The sequence below is a fragment of the Thalia democratica genome, chromosome 1, assembly GCF_965202585.1.
Source record: "Thalia democratica chromosome 1, ktThaDemo2.hap1.1, whole genome shotgun sequence".
NCBI classification, from domain to species: Eukaryota; Metazoa; Chordata; class Thaliacea; order Salpida; family Salpidae; genus Thalia; species Thalia democratica.
This window is the reverse complement of record NC_139165.1, coordinates 2357690-2375663: the sequence shown is the minus strand read 5'-3', so window position 1 is coordinate 2375663 and position 17974 is coordinate 2357690. Positions and strand designations below refer to the sequence as shown.

The window sequence follows — 17974 nt, the reverse complement described above, 5'->3', positions numbered from 1 at the left end:
TATATTTTAGTGACACATTTTTTAAATTTAATACAATTTAGTAAACATGTATAAACTCACATGTTATGCCAAATGTTTTTTATTCATTTATTTACATACTAACAAATAAGCTGTACTAACAAAAAACACCCCTTTAATAAACAACATTCTATTAAGTAATTTCCTCTATTAATAACCTTATTTACAATTTGTATTGAGAACTTTAACTTTCATATTACTCATATATTGACCCAATTACTAATTTGTTCTAACATTTGTTTACTTAAATTTTTTAAATGTTGTACTTTTTATAACCTACAGGTAAAAATAAATTAAATTTAAAAAAACAACTTTAAATCATTACAACTAACATTGGTTTAATTGAATTTTTTTAATTTTCATTAAAAAAATATTCGAAATATTGCAATAAGTAAGTACAATTTATCTATCTATTACAGTTCGAAATTGTATATAAAGCTTGAAATAAAAACATTTCATAAAATGTTTTACTTATACCAGTGAATTCACTTTAAAAATTAGATAATCTCATATACGTATTGATTTATATTGATCCAATTTTTCACTCATAATTACTTTACAGATATGACGTTAGTTTAAATTATGAATGATTTTCGTCAAATATGTGCGTGTTTTTATTAAATACATTATATGTGCTTGGTTATATATATACAAGTTTTGTGTTTTTTAAACAACAACCTACATCACTGTTTTTAAACTCTTGTTTGTGAACAAAAGGTTCTAAAATCGAATAGATAAAAATTATTTAACAAATTAATATAAAACAATATTTAATATGATAAAGTTAATAAATCAAGTTTTAGTTATTTTCAACTTAAGAGTTGCAAAAAAAACAATAGAGCAAAAAATAATGATAGACCGTATTTAAAGCCAATAGCAGTATTTTTTATACGAACCAAACGATTAGTCAATTGACCGAAATCAAGTTTTTTTAAATGATCATCTTTATAATCATCTTCTGTTAGTGGTTAGCATTAAAAATTACCAAACATTATTTATACACCACACATAATATACTGGCTAGTATTCAAATATAATTTATGTTAATTTACATATTAAAATGTAGAAATCCTCTGATTAATACTCGTGTTTGTGTAAAGGTAAGGAAATACATATCATGTTTAAAAAATTAATCATAACTAAATTTTGTTTTATCAAGAGTATACACATTTTAGTAGAATAATGTAACAATTTTAACAGTTTTTTATCAAATTAAAAAGTATAGATACTGTATTGAAAAGTATTACTGTTTTATTACATCTATTAAAATACAATGACTTACTATTATCATGAAAATACATATACAAATAAATGATTTAATTTTAAAAGAAAGTGTCTGTTAAAGTTAGTGTTTAAAAAATATGTTTAAAGTCAGTATTAACACTTGAAAAAAATAAATTAAACAACTTTTGTTATTATAAAGCATAATAGGTTTACTGATAAGGTATACTGTTGTTTATTTGCATATTATAACTAGGATATCATTTGTTGAATCAACCCTCGTGGGTAGAGTATTTAAATACAGTAGTGTAATAATAAAGATAACATAAGTTTTTATTTTTGCCATGAAGTATCAAAATTTTGATTTTTACAGGTTTAAGTTACCAGGTTTATAAAGTATAAGAAACATGAATTAACTTTTTATTTGAAACATTATAATGAAGTTCGTACTTGTTTATGATAACCACAAGTCTTTCAATCCAAAAAATTCTTTAGCTTAATATTAAGCACAAAAGTAAAGTTTTGATTGTCAGTCTATTTTCAAACATATAATACTATTAACATTGATATATTTATGAAATAAACCTTCAGCATAATTAAAAAACAATGGTTTTGTTAACATACCTAAAGTAATTATTCATTCAATTTCATTCATTGAAAACATTAATTTAAATTAAAAAGTATTTCGAACAAATAAACGATGATTTATTCTATAAATAATAATATTTTCACTAAAATCTGTGTTCAATAATAAATCGTGTAAAATTTTGAGTGAAAACAAATTTGGTCGATTTCGCAACAATATTGACGTTAAAAACAACCATCGACACATAACAAACCATAAATACCACACAAACATATGTCACACACAGCTTTTACTAATAACCTTTTAAATTATCCAGTTTACATCTAACACACAGGTTTCAGTTCAACCTTGAAAATTCTGTTCGAGATAGCCATCTTTTTTATGAAGGGTATAAACAAACTGTTGAGTTTATAATACAAACAGATAGGAACCACACATATAACAGAGTAGTTTGAATAACACACTTTGTGAAGAGATGGTAGTAATTTAAAATGCACGCCAATATACAATACAAACATTGAAATGTGGCTTTCACTACAGTGGCTCTAAATACTAAAGTTTTACACAAAAAGTTTTGAAAAAAAAGTTTTGTTTTATTTTCAATTGATGACTTTTTAGATAAAAAATTTAAGTGACAGTTAAATTGAGTTTTAAAATAAGTAGTTTTAATTCAACACATGATTGATTTGTATAAGCATGTGTAAAGCGATTTAAAAAACATTCGGTTTTAAAACAATATCAACTAACGTTCCAGTCATTTACAAGAAGTTCATTTAATAACGAATTTAAATATTAAAATTTACTTAATAAATCATTTTTAATTAACTTCAAAATTAAGTGATTAACATCAGAAAATTCAGGCAAAACTATAATTTAAACATTTCATTTCAAGAAAGCAACTTTTAGATGTGTATCTTAAGAACAAAAAACTATTTAAACAGTAATTTCACTTTTGCTGTATAAAGCAACACAGGTGGTATAAATGAAATAAGTTGATCAAAAACGTTAGATTGCTTTTAAAACAATACCAACAAATAACTTCAAGACATTATCAAAGCTGCCAGGTATTTTTAGATATTTATCTCTGGTTGATGTTCACAGTAGAGCCCATGCATTATAAATAAATTTACTTTTTAAAGCTGCTTCAGATGTTTATCTTGACAGCAGAGGGAAGATAACAACATGAAACAGTTTCTATTTTACAAGAAATGCGGTTACACTGCAAGGCGGTAGACCAGGTACAAAAGTTAATTTAATGAAAATGTGTTCTGCTCATTAGAGGGTATTATGAGATCAATTATCCAGTTTCAATTATCCATTTTCAATTATCTTACTTGTTAAAATAGATTATCAGCAATGTCGGTAAATTAATTTTTTTATAGTTGCTTTTAAGTTAAAATTTTGAACAGATAAAATTAAAACAAACCTTGATTACTTCAAGGACATCACACAATTTAATGTAGATTGTTGCATCATTGTTTATACAAAATGAGTACAAAGTAATTTTAAATCATTTACATGTAATATATATATTAATATATATATATATAGAATTAAGTTATTTGACTTGATAAATCAAAGCTTTCTTTTGTGTGTTTCATTTTAAACTTGTTTTACATCTTGAAATAAACCTTTTAACTAAATATATATATGGTAAGTATTGTATAGTATGATCAACATCTTTAATAAAAATGTTGTGTTTTTCGTTGAAAATAAATATAACATCAAACGTTGAAATCTTACACACAAGTGTAGAAGCTCTATTTTACAATAAGTGTCCAAAAATCATAAATCAACCCATAATTAAGATTATATCACTATTATTATTAACAACTAAGTCAGGAATAATAGTATAACAAAGTAGCTCACATTAACATTCAGTCAGTTTTACAGGTAAACTCAGAGAAATAAACAATTTTTAAAACACCTATATGAAAAATATAAATTGAAACACTACAGTTCTAGTTTCGAATAGAGCGGCAGAACATGAATAATAAATGAACCAACAATCACTAGCGTACAACCGACAATCAATAATGAAACCAAACTGTAGAAGTTGAAGAATGTTGCATTACACTAGAAAACTGGATAATTTCACAAGTGGCAAAGTTTGATAGTCTCAATCAACACTGAAAGTTTTAATATTTTACAGTTTACTACCAACCAACATTGTAAGTTTGTAACTTTTTGATCTAAGTTGATAATCAACATTTAAACCAACTCTGTTACAACCATAAATCATTAAAAACTGTTGAAACTTCAGTATTTTGCGTTTTAAATAGGAAAATTGTGCACTAAAAACTTATAAGTGAACCTTTTAATATTTTATTTTTAATCAATATTGTAAATTTTTATTGTTTTGGTATAAGTAGACGTTCAGTCAACTCTATTATAACCGTAAAAGTTGACAATAAATAAAAAACCAAACTGCAACACAACATTTTGTTACGTTTATAAAATTGAGTACTGAAAAAATTATAAGTGTTTTTATTATTTCGAAAACTTATTATCAATAAGTACTATCAGTTTATTTAGTTTGGGTATAAGTTGAAGCTCAATCAACACTTAAATCAACGTGGTTTCAAACGAGAATCAATAAAAAAATACCAAAAAATCAATAGGGTGTAGAAATTCAGTATGCTGTATTATAAAGTTGCATGTAAGTCTGTTTCTGTTCTGCTTGTTTGCGAGTGACTTTTATTAACTGCTCGTGACAAATTTGCCAAATGTTCTGTATACTTAATGGAATGTAGATTCACTAAAAACTATCAGTCTATCATAACCAGAAATCGATAATCATTACATTCTACGAAACTGATAAGATTTTTAATATTTGATAATTTTAATCAATACCAAATATATACTGATTTAATACATATTATTACTACCTACTTCAAACAGCACTTGAGCTAACTCAGTTTAAACAGATAATTAATAAAACCAACATTGATGTTCTGTTATGGAGTGGTTAAAAGTAAAGTTTTTAGTGACTATTATTAACCAGTTCTAACAAATATGTACAAGATTACTACTTAGTTTTTGTGTGAGATAGAAATGTAGTTTCGATTTAAAATAATCAATATACGGAAACAAGTATTGCAAATTCTTCGTATATTATCAAGCAAAGGGAGTCTGTTGTTAAATTGTGTTTTTGCTAATTTACTTTTTACTAAAAAATTGCAAAGCATTTAATATACAATCGAAACGTAATAAACAATTAAAGAAACTGCGAATAACATGTTGTTGGTAAGTAAATAGTTGAGAATGTAGTTTCAGACAAACTAAGTTTATAATCAGCTTTGATCTGTAACTGTGACAGTTACAAAAAAGTTAAAATAATGTTGTGTAATTAGGTAATAAATTTTTAAAACTTGAATCAATACAACAACCATAAGTAAGTCTTAATCTTGTAATATTTGAAAAAAGACTGAATTTTTGAAGGTGTTAATCAATTGGTGAATATATAAGATTTTTAATATAACATAGAAGTTGTGAAATTGGTTGATAATTTCAAATTAAATAGTTATTATTTTGTGCTATAAACAAAACTTCTACCTGTAGGTAAAATAATGTTTTGTTTTTGTAAACTTTAAAAAAGTAATGTTTATTAATGATTTATTTTCCTTAGTTTTTTTTTAGTTACAAGATAAGAAAGTTGAAAAAGATTTTACACATGCAATTATTTCAAATTTTTAATGAGTTTATAACATAAATGTTAGTACAGGGTTAACAGTGTTTTACAAATCAACATTAAGTAATAATGTTGTTTTTACAAGTCAAAAATGTGAAGAGGATTTTCAGTACTTGAAAGATTTTGATTAATTGCTGTTTTTATAAATTATTTTTAGAAACCAATATACTGTTGTTTGCGAACTTAACTTTTGATAAACTAAAATCATTTATTGGGATGTTAATTTGGTTGATAATTTTATATTTATTTTTTAATTACTTTTAAATATCAATGTTTAAATAGTTTGAGGCAATAAAAAAAATCAATGTTTTAACATGTTGGCCTGTAATCAATAAAATATAAATTATGTAGATAGATAGTTCAATTTTTTGTGTATTGGATAATTACTAACTTATTTTTTTACACCACATGGATCTTAAATCGCACATCTACAAAATTCAGTTTTTAATACTTCCTAGAAGAGCTATATTAAATTACTTGGCAGATATACCCAAACATTTTTAAATACTTTTATTTTGATTTATTACTGTTTACCGGTTGCAAATTAACCAAAGCACGTTCATAATTTACTTCACAGACATATTTGCATATACATGTGTATTTATGAAGTGATATGTTATGTTGATTAATTGCTACTGGTTTCAGTATATACTTTATAATTCCTACAGGTAATTGTTAAAAACAACAATCTTAAAATAGCTTAAATGTGAACTGAAATTAAACTTTAAAATGTATTTTTGATTTATGTTAATCATTTATCACTTTTTTATTGTTCTGGGTTTCATTTGTATATACAGCTTGCTTCTTATTAATTGGTATAATTGATAAACTTACTAAACAAATGTGGCTACTAGAGATATATCAAGACGTTTATAGTTACAAATGTTGATAATAAAGTCTTAAAACATTTACTTTGAGAAAAATATATAAATAAACATAGAGATTCATTAGTAAACGAAAATAAGTTTTTAATAACAGTTATGAAATTGTTTGTGTACAAATAACTTTGAACAGCTTTTTAAAACACTTTTAGAAACGCATTAAAGTAACCTTTCTTAACTTATATATATATATATATATATAACTTAATTTATTTTATTGCGTCGTAGTAAATAATTTCAAAACATTTATCAATTTGGAAAATAAAACACAAATGTGATTGAGATATGTTAAAATTTAAAGATGTTTATATTTCCTTGTAATTTAATAATAAATTCAAGCTGCATGTAATAAACATTAATTGGACAATTGGATATTCCAAAATCAATACAAATAATACCAAAACAAACAGCATAATATCTAGTTGTATTATTTTTCACAATTTCTATTTAATATTTTGTTACAAGAGTATACTTTTCTTATAATTTAATACCAGTTCACAATAGTTTAAGACTTTATAGATCAAAAACAATAACTTTACAAAAGTGTTAAGTTTTGAATTTAACTTTATAATTATAATTTGTGTTTATTTCCAAAATTAAAACAAATACATACTAAAAATTTTAGAAAGTGTTTTTTTTATCAAAAAACCTTTGATTCAGTTCTTTTTTAACAGTTTAAACTGTAAATTATATAAAACAAACCCTACATAGCCGCTTAAAAGATTAACATATTTTGATTGATAATATTTGAAAGGTAAGTATTAATTGATGCTAATTAGTAATGAAGATAAGAAGTCTATGAGGCAATTTAATTAAGTCAACTAAGTTTAATTCGCTTTTCATATTTAAATTATTATACTAGAAAGCTAAATTCGAAAAAAATAGAGATAAAATAAGCCAACTGTAAAATACAACTTTGAAACAAAATAACTTAGACGTTTTTTTTATAATCATTTTAAATATTTTGTAAAGGTTTATACTATATAAAACACTGTGGGCCAGAGGTAAAATTGAAAACAAGTTTTAAATATATTAATTTATATAACTCTTAAAGTAGATATTTTCAATAAAAAATCAGCAAAATTTCAAGTAAAAACTTGAAGCATTTTTAAGACACATTTAAACCTAATTAAAAACTAGTTTCAAGTAACAAAACACAGTGGTGAAAATTGACAAGTATTATTAATCATTGGTGAAACTTTTCAGAAAAGAAACCCGCACACACACATGTGTTATTGAAAAGTGATTAATAATCAATAATATCGATTCCACCAACAACTGTTGTTCTCTGTGAAGAAACTTTTACAACTCTATCTCTACAGTGAGTTTATTTGACAACTTTGAAAGTTTTAACTGAATCTTATCTGAGAAGTTATTTTACAGATAATTGTTTAGTTTTTAAATAGTATGGTTTTACAACTTTTACAACAATTTTATCTCTACAGTGAGTTTATTTGACAGTCAACTTTGAAATTCTTAAGCTGAATCTTATCTGAGAAGTTACTTAAACAGATAAATTTTAATTGTTAAATAGTACGGTTTTAGAACTTTTACAACAATTCTATCTCAATATGGTGAGTTTATTTGATAGTCAATTTCGAAAAATTATAGTGCCAACTTATTCAAGTCTTATGACTTATTTAACAATTAATAACTTGGTACTATGGTCTTACTGGGTAAAAATCAATGATTAAATTTTTTCTAAATTATTTAAAGATTTCGGTTTTATTAAGTAATTAAGCTGTTATGCTTGTGATAAATTTAATTTAAAATGGTAGTCTTAGAAACAAACACATGCATTGTTATCGACAAGTTTTGCTTTTTATACATTTTGTGCCAGAAATTCAGCTAGGTAGAATCTAGAGTATAAGTTATTTAACCATGTAATTAATAAAGTAATTTATATAACTTAATCCGCCATCTCAGACTTAATTACTCATCTAAAATCTAAATTTTCTTAAACAATAAGTCTGGAAGCTAGTAGATATAGTTTTATAGTTAATAAATTAAATTTTAGATTTTATTTTATTTAAAGTATAGGGTAATATTTTTCGTTTTTAAACTTAGTATATGTTAATGAATAAAGCTGCTTAATTGCTAACTAATTAAATCTATAACAACAACACTTTTACTATTGACTATTTTACAGTTTCACATATCATATTACATTTTATATAACACTTTTATAAAAAAATATATGTGTTTACCAGTTACACTTTTATATAAAGATTTACTTAGTCAACTGAAACTGGTAAAGACATAATTATTTGACAAATTATAAGATTTTTCTGCGTTTAGATTGCTCTGTATAATCGATATTAAAAATGTTAAACATAAATTGTTATATAGTTTAATACTTTGATTTAATTGTGTTTAATAGTTTGTGCCAACCTTACAATTTGTGGAGACTTAGTGCAAGTATTTTTTTAATCAACCTAAAACTTTTAAACTGTTTTGCCAACTTTTTAATTCAGTAAATTATAAAAGCTAGTTTCGAATAGATGATAAAGTTTGCTTTTTTAATGACAGTAGAATCTTATCAAGATACTAAATATTTTCAAAGAGTAATCTATATATATATATACCTAAATATTTAACACATGGACACCAGAATATATGAATGTTGTTGCAAACTCTTTGAAGCTGGACCTTTTACACATTGTGCCAAATTTTAAATGTTCAAAGGTATAAATATATATATATATATATATTATGTTTAAGTGGTTTCGCCAATTCAGCAGGCCTTTGTAGTTTTATACATTTAAAATTCATTTAAACGAGTTTTGGCTGAAGTATTGTAACACAATATTGTACAACTTTAATTGTTTTACGTTAACTTTTTACCTACATTTAGTTTGTGCCAAATTTTGAATTAAAACGCGTCTACAATACACAATCAGTATTTAAATTTGTTTTTGTCCATTTGCCAAAATGAAAACTTTTAATTAATTAGCTTATTAACTTTGCTCTTTAAATAATAACACACTTTTATAAGTGTTCACTATTATTTTAAATTATTAAAAACAATCATGTTGTCAATAAAATAAAAAACCTGAAAAAAAATATTGATAAGAAAATAATTTTCGTTTATGAAACCTTTTCTTTAAATTTTTTCACCCAAATAGCGCTTTAAAATTGTTATTTTAATGCAAAATACAATTAAAAGTTGCATAAAATAAATTACAAATAATTTGCTGGCACTGACTTTTAGCCAGTTTTTAGTTGCAACTTAAACAGACTTTCTTAAAAATTAAAACTTGTTCAAGTGACAAAACTCTGGATAGAAGCTTTAACTTGAATTTAAAGGAAACACAATTTGGCACAAACTCTTTACTTTCGACTTTCCAGAAAAAAGTGATTTACGAGGTATAAGTGTTTTCTAATCCGCTTAGAAAGTAGCAAAAGTTCACAGTAAATTTACAGATTAGTCTGCACAACTATTTTTAATCTGTTACATTTGTTTGATGATTACTTGTTGTAACCAAAACAAATTTTTATTCTATTTGGAAACTACTTAATTTTCTTGAACTTTTGTTTTGAATTTGTTCTTATAATTGTGTAACCGAGCAAATTAAGATTTAATTTTTAAAAAAACTAACAAAAACTCTCTTCATTTTTAAAATTAAAACAAATGCTACTTTATCAAAGTCGTAAAATGTCAAAGTTTCAATTCTCAGAAGCATTGTAATTCGATACAAGTGAAATATAATCGCATTATATTACACAAGCTAGACTTCCGAATTATAAGTTACTTATGGTTTAAGTATGGTAAAATTATCCTCTAAATTATAAAATATTCATTATTTAGTCTTATAAGTACGTTTCAGACTTAACTTTAATTCATTAACTGTGTTGAGAGATTATGCTTTTCTAAAGCCTTTTTAAATTAAATCAAAAATACTTAATTAAATGAATTGCAAACAAATTTAGTTAGAATTCAAACAACCCCTAATTAGTACTAACAATAACAAACATAACATTATAGTTAAAACATTATCAATAAAATCTGAAGAAAACCTAAGATTTTTTTAACAAAATTAAATACATTATACCCATTGTTGAAAACAAAAATGTTAGTTTACGTTATGACAAAAAGTTAATTCGAATTTTTTGCGCCAAATCTTATAAGCCGTCTTTTGTAGTCTGTGGTGTTAGCAGTTATTTAATCTGATTATTATTTCTCAAAACTCTTTCTTGTTAAGTCTCATTACAATGTTGATCTTTGAAATGTTTCTAGGTTTTTTGGCTGAAAGTTTTTTTTATGAAGTACTGGGTTTATAAAATTTATTTTTGTTTGTGTAATAGTACTAATATAAAATGCATTCAGAATTTTTTTAAAGATTTTTAATTAATTTGTTTGTTATGTTTTAGTTATTAAGTTCTTGTTATTGTACAGTTTATACAACAAACTGTTGACTTTATAATTACAAAACAGATAGTATTTATTACCTTCAAATTGCTAAACTAATATTATTCCATAAATAAACTAAATAGAAAATACTGAAAGTCTAATATAAAACCACAAACAAACGAAAATGGGAATAAATTTTTCAAATAAATCCATTATAAACACGAGATGCCTCTCATTTTGAAAAGTGGTTTCAAAAATGATTTATTGATTGAATAAATAATTCACCTGTCCCACCATCGCACAATGAACAAATTCCAATAACTTATTTATTTAAAACAAAGTAAAAGTATTACCTATAAAGACACCCAGTTTTTCCATGTCTATCATAATAAACAATATTAAAAAGTTAGCATATGTAAAAACAATTAAAAAGATCAATAACCTGATTAAGTAAAGATTTTTGAGTTTTGTATAGCAAGTTTATAACACTTGCATAAACTTTAATAGTTCTAACACAACTTATACTTGTACTACTAACTATATCATAACATCCTAAAGAATATGTTCAAGACACATGAGTTTAACATACAAAAGATTTTAATATTTGGAAATAATTATTATATAATTAATAATCACTATTTTGACTACAATAAAGTAGGTATTTTTAACAACATCAATTAAATTTTTACCTAAACAGTAAAAAACAACCCAAATTTAATAAACTTACTGATGTTACAAAATAAGTTTATTTTTTTACAATCAAATACTAACCTGTCTATTAAACGACTGTCTTCTTATATTTCTGTTGTCTTTTAAAGAATTGTGCTTATCTCCAGCTGCTAAATACAAGATTGTTTTGATAAAAACGTCATAATATGTCAATACAAGCACTTGTATGAACTAAATATGTCATCTCATTTACATGAATTAAATATGTCACCGCATTTATATGACTTAAATATGTCACTAAAAAGTTTACGTCAAGTTGTGTACCGCAAAAGTCACTACATGCTTGTAATTTTAACACGTTTCTCTGAAATAAACATATCTTTAATACATGTCATTTAAATTGATTTAAAGTTTTTATTTTGTATCTGAAATGTGTTTTGGTGTTTTCAATATTGTGAGTTTAACGTCAAAACGTTTTTTATTTAAACTGTATTTTATTTTTATTTAGAACTATATCCAACACATGGAATGAAGTCTGGAATTACAACACATTATGAAATAATGATATACATATTGTCTATTATATTTGTCTCCCTAAACTTTAAAATTTAAAATATTATTGTACAGTTTAAAGCAAAAAGTACAAACAAAATAAGTTTAAATAAAGAAGTTTAGATGTCAATAAGTTCTGCTTTCGAAAAGTCTTGTTGAGTATGTAAAAAATATTTTGCTTTGTATGAAAACGTGATTTTTTATCAATTTGTTCTATTTCGTGCACTACATAAATACTGAAAAAATATTGAACAAAGCAGTTTTAAACAAGCCATAAATTCTGATTTAATTTAGCTTAAATTCCTATTAACAACTAGTAAAAAATTTAAAACAAAATTTCACATTAAAACATTTCCCATCAAATTTAAAAGCTTCAACGCGTCAACATGAGAGTTTATAAAAACAACTTGGTCGATTATATAAACATTAAATTTTGTTGAAATAACAACATTTAGTCTGAGTTGACATTAATAACCGCAACACATCGGTTGAAATGTTGTAATTTGTTTTAAACTTGTTGTAATTTGTTAATTAAGTGACAACCACTTATGTGTGAAAATTTTAAAAGTATTTAATTTTTAAAGTTTACAGTTATTATCTTTATTAAATCTTTTTTTGCAATTTACAAGAAACTTAGTAATAAAAATTGGGTTAAATTTTCAACTAATTAGAATTTTTTCAACTTTTTTTTTCTTAATTTTTAAAAAGTTTTAAAATTTCAAAGTTTATTTGAAAAATCAATAGTAGGCTTACAAAACTTTTTATATACTTCCTTGGTTGATTTTTTTTTTGTTTTTTAATTAAGTTTAAGCTACTTTAGGAAACTCATAAATTGTATTTTCACTGCTCAGTTTTGTAAACATCTTAAATTTTTTCATGAAATAAGATTGTTTAAATGTAAAAACTTAAATTTAAAATAAACCTCAAATATTGTGTTGTAAAAATTAAAACAGTTAAAATTATAAGGTGTTGATGTTTTTACAACAACAAAAGAACATAACCATATAAGAGAAAATTAATTGACATTTTCATTATCAAGCAATGTCAGTTTAAAACATGAAACTCTATTCACTATCTATTGTGGTTTAATTTATTTTAAATTTTGGAAAATCTGTAAGTCTTTCATGCGTTAATATTTAGTTTATTAAAGAAAAATTAAAAATTATTAGTTTTATGTACCTTTATAACAGTTTTAGAACACGACTACGTAAAAGTTTTAAAGGTACAACTTTATATTATTTGTAAGGTTTGAAGTTGTGTGGTTACTTGTCAATTAAGCAATTGCTACTTGTAAAACTTCTCAAGTTTATTTGAAGTGATCATTAAAAGGGTGGAGATGTAATTGTGCGCTTGGAACTTTATTTAGATGTTTTTGTGGTTATTGCAAGTCTAATGTGGTAATTGATTTATCACAGTGTTTGAAATAAACTACAAAAGAATTGTGGTGTTTCACAATTTAGTAATGTGATTGTTAAATACTTTGAGTCTAATTTAGATATTTTCGTGGTTAATACAAGTTTATTTGATAATTGCTTTTTTTTTAAGTTAAAATAAACTACAAGTGTGATAGTTAGTGGTATTTCAAAATTTAGTGATTTGATTATTAAGCATTTTGAGGCTCATTTAGATATTTTGTGATTTTTACAATTGCACAGATTTATTGTTAAAACTTTGTGGCAACTTTTTGATGAAACGACAAATACTTAACTTTAAATATAAGCATTCATACGCAGCCAATACTTAGTTCTAATAAATTTGTAAAAGCTTGTATATATATTGAGAAGTTAGCAGTCAAGTTGTAAGGCTTTCAACATTTCAAGTAAACATTTGTGGTTAAAAATGTGGTTTCTGTTAATTAAGAGGCAATTCTTGTTAAGTTTCAAGTTTATTTGAACAAATAATTAGCGGCTTTTAAAGAATTGTTTAGTCTTTTTTTAATTTTAAAATACAAAATGTAAACACAGACTGTTTCACTTGAAAACCTGAAACTTAAACAGTTTTTAATCCCTTTTAAAATTTTTCAGAACAAAGTTTGAACTTGAGGATAAAGTTGTGCTTTTTCTAAGTTAATTTTTTAGTTAGTTCAATTTTTTTTCAACACCATAAAAAGTTTTTGAAGAACCATATGCTTCTACAACTAATAAAATTAACCATAAAAAGTTGAGATGATAATTAAATGATCGCTACTTGTGAAATTTCAAGTTGAAACTGTTGTAACTAGTTAGTTACTAAAATTGTTTTAAGTTGAAGACTTAGACAGATCTAGTTTGCTGCAACTTGAACTTTTCATAAACCACAGAAAACTTGTGGTATTTTGTCAATTAAGTGTTAGTTAGTTGTAACATTTCAGGGTTATTGAGATCTACAATTTACAAAAACATCGAACTTTTTTTAGCGGTAAGAAGCTACTGCAACTTGTTAATTAAATGATTGCTTTTTGTAAAGTGTTCAAGCATTCATTAGAACAATTAATAATCTGACGTTTTATTTTTATAAGTTATGTTACAGCTCATTCGGAGTTGAACCTATTAACCATCTTTATGTGGTAATATTACTTAATTGACATCTTAAGCTTATTGGAAGAATATTTTAAATATGTTTTGTTTGATTACACTTAACTTTTAATTTGTAGTTGACTATCAGTTCTAAACTAATTTGTAGTTTTTATTGATAGATAGTTTTAAAATTATCTTGAAAAGAACACTTATATCTGTAAATATTTTTTTACGTTTTATTTTTTTAATGTTCCCAAAAGTTTTTATTAACAAAATGGAAACTTTAAAACAGGTAAATTAACGTGTCTATAAAAACAAGATGCATTTATGAAACTTGAAAGATTAATGATTTTAAGATGCGGTTCAGTTAAAACTTTTATCTCATGAAGAGCTGACAGCTAATTAAATAATTTGTTAATTATGTGACAGTAATTGTCATACTTGAAAGATAGTTATGCAATTTATATGAATAACTCTGGGCTAAAAGTATTTATACTTAATTTGTCATTTTTCCTAAAACCTTCATCAATAGAAAAGTTGTGTTCACTTTTTTTTATAGCTCACAGCTGTAAGCATTCTTAATTAATGAATCATTTGAAACCTTTAAAAGATGATAAAAATGTCTGGATAAAATTGTCTAAATCAGATAATGAGTAATGAAAAAATATTACCTCAGATGAATTAGGTATTTAATGTGTTCTATGAAAACCTAAGTAAGTTATTTTATTAACGACAATGTTTTAAAAATAATATAAATCTTATAAAACATAGAAAGTTATCTAAGTATTTTAAAATATATCTAATATCTGAAATAATTTATAATGTGTTAAAGTTATAAAAAATATAAAATATGTTAAGTTTAAAAAGTGATAATAAATTACTTAAATACAAACTTAAATAAAACCTAATATACTCTGAACATTTAACATAAAATTATTTAGTAATTAATAAAACAAATAAATTAAACAAACCAGCTTGTTGTGCAGTAGTGTGATCAGCAGTGTTTGGTCTCACTGGTTGCTTGGCAACGTTGTTGTTACCATGGTTACCGACCTGAACCTGCGGTGGGGGCAGCGACGGGGGATGAGGGGGCGGGAACAAGGGGTGGTTGCCGTGGTGATGAAGTGACAGAGGTACGTTGGGTATTCCCCCATTGTGAAGAGCTGCAGCGTGCATGACTGCGTTTATCGCGTGCTGCATGTTGATTGGTTGATTTTGTAGAAGGGGATTTCCCTGATGTGAGGGGGGTTGCTGGGGAGGTTGGGTTGGAGGTTGCTGTGACATCATATTGTGCATGTGCAGTTGTTGCTATGGAGAGTTAATAGTTAGTGTTTATAGTGTAATATATTTTATACTAGTAATCCTTCTATAATTTTTGGTTGATGTTATCATGAGCAGTAGCATGTGTTAATAATTAAAAAATGAAAAATACTAGTAATGTAAAAAATAAATACCCGAATAATATGAGATAATTCATTTGAAGTAACTTGTTTTAATATATAGAAAATAAATAAATATCCCAATAATATGTGATAATTAATTTGTAGTAACTTGTTTTAATAAATAATAAATAAATACCCCAATAATATGACTCAATTCGTTTGTAGTAACTTGTTTTGCTCTTTCTAACGCTGGCCCGGCCTGTTGTTGTTGCTGTAAAAATATATATATAAACTATAATCTTATTCAGTTTGCACTTTTATAAACATATATTTACCTTAAAAAACTTTCCTTGAAAGAGTTAAAATTAAATGACACTTTTCAACGAAGCTGTGTAGAGCTGTATTCATACACAGAACAAAATATCAGCGAAAGTCTATAAAGCAAAAGCTTGGACTTTCATATGCCGTAAAGCAAGCTCAAGTTAAATTGGGTTTGATCATACCAATTTTATCATAAGACCACAAGCCTTCGATAGACTGAGACCAAACCCTCTTGGTAAAATATGATAAACTGTTTGTAGATTGACGGTTTTTCGGTTTTGACTGACGGATGATAAAAACAAAACTCAAGTCTCAGTCTACCGAAAGGCTTGTGGTCTGATGATCGAACTGATATGATCAAACATATTATTTATAAATAAAAGTCACACACTTTATTATTAGTTATGTTGATAAAAAAAAATATCAGATCTATGGGCATGATTTCAAAAATTCTATAGTTAACAAAGTAATGTAGTTAAGTAAATTTTTATTATTAAAAAATTAAAAATATTTGTAGTAAACTAACTTCAGGTGGTAGAAGTGGAATTATTTGTGAACAGAGTTGACTCAATCTTTTTACTACTTCAGACTGTGAAATAAATTCAATTATTAAAACAAGTTTATCATATTTATAAACGTGTATTAATATTTGCTTATTTTTATTATTTGTGAACAGAGTTGACTCAATCTTTTTACTACTTCAGACTGTGAAATAAAAACTATTATCAAAAATACATTTTGTAATTAGATCAGTTTTACTAGTTGTAAAAAAACTCGTCCATTTTACTATTTACAACTTAAATATGTTTTCTTTATAAAACAAGTTTAAAGAATATTTTTATATCTACTTAGTTTTTATAATTTGTGGATAGATTTAGAAGATTATTAAAATAAGTATTATTGGTAAATTGAGGATGCAATAAATGCCATACAAATAAAATACTTCTTAGTTAACAAACATGTTATAATACGAACTAAATATTATTGAGATAAAAGGATCTTTTCCATTTTTGAAAAAGAAACAACTAGGATATCCTGCATATTGTATTCACATTAATTCCAAGCGTGTTATAAACACTATGTAATATTTTTTCATCTAATATTTAAAAATTATTTCCTGTATATTTATTACTGTACCATATATTTGAAACATCATCTTTATTTTTAATATATTCATAATCAAAAAGTACATCCTGTGCTTTATATAATTTATATAAGAGTTCCTGGCATTTGGTAAACACAATATTTACTTACATATACATTTACACTTCAAAGGATTAATTTTATGTACATAAAATATTGAATTTGCTGTATTAACTGTAACTAACAAACTTTTGTTTTTAATACTGTGTGTATATAAGCTTAAATAAATAAGTCAAATATCTGAAACTAAATATTTTAATTGTTTTTCACACATAATAACAACTTTGGAAGGTAATACAGGTTTGGCTATAGTTTATTAAGTTTCACTTAGGTATAAATTTCAATAAACAAAAACACATCAATAGTTTCTTGTATAATACTAAATATCTAATTTCAAATAATTGACTTCTAGATTCAATACAGATTAATTATGTAATGTATATCAAATTTAAGTAATTTAATTGTAAAAATAAACATCTAAAAACTTTTATTTGATTTAGCTAGCAAGTTTTTTTTTTCTTTTTAAATATCCTGGAAATTATTTGAAAGCATATGGCAAAGGCATTTTTATATTTTCAAACATTACATGAAGGAATATTACGTTCCACCTGATTTATCACAAACGTCGCTGATTTTTCAAAAAAATTATAATTCAATTTCAACT

General features: G+C 24.7%; 1 protein-coding gene across 3 annotated transcripts in view; it reads right to left on the bottom strand.

Annotated features, from left to right (window-relative positions):
• Positions 1 to 17974, bottom strand: part of LOC145844275 (transducin-like enhancer protein 4) — a 58801-nt gene that overhangs the window by 35059 nt on the left and 5768 nt on the right. For 2 of the 3 annotated variants that reach the window (XM_082951694.1, XM_082951836.1), the window contains exons 5-8: positions 16694 to 16756; positions 16043 to 16117; positions 15436 to 15772; positions 11520 to 11587 (exon numbers count right to left, since the gene is read on the bottom strand). In XM_082951694.1, the coding sequence (XP_082807820.1) occupies positions 11520 to 11587; positions 15436 to 15772; positions 16043 to 16117; positions 16694 to 16756 (543 nt within the window). The remainder of the gene's footprint in view (positions 1 to 11519; positions 11588 to 15435; positions 15773 to 16042; positions 16118 to 16693; positions 16757 to 17974) is intronic. The other variant, XM_082951763.1, reaches the window with a different exon arrangement.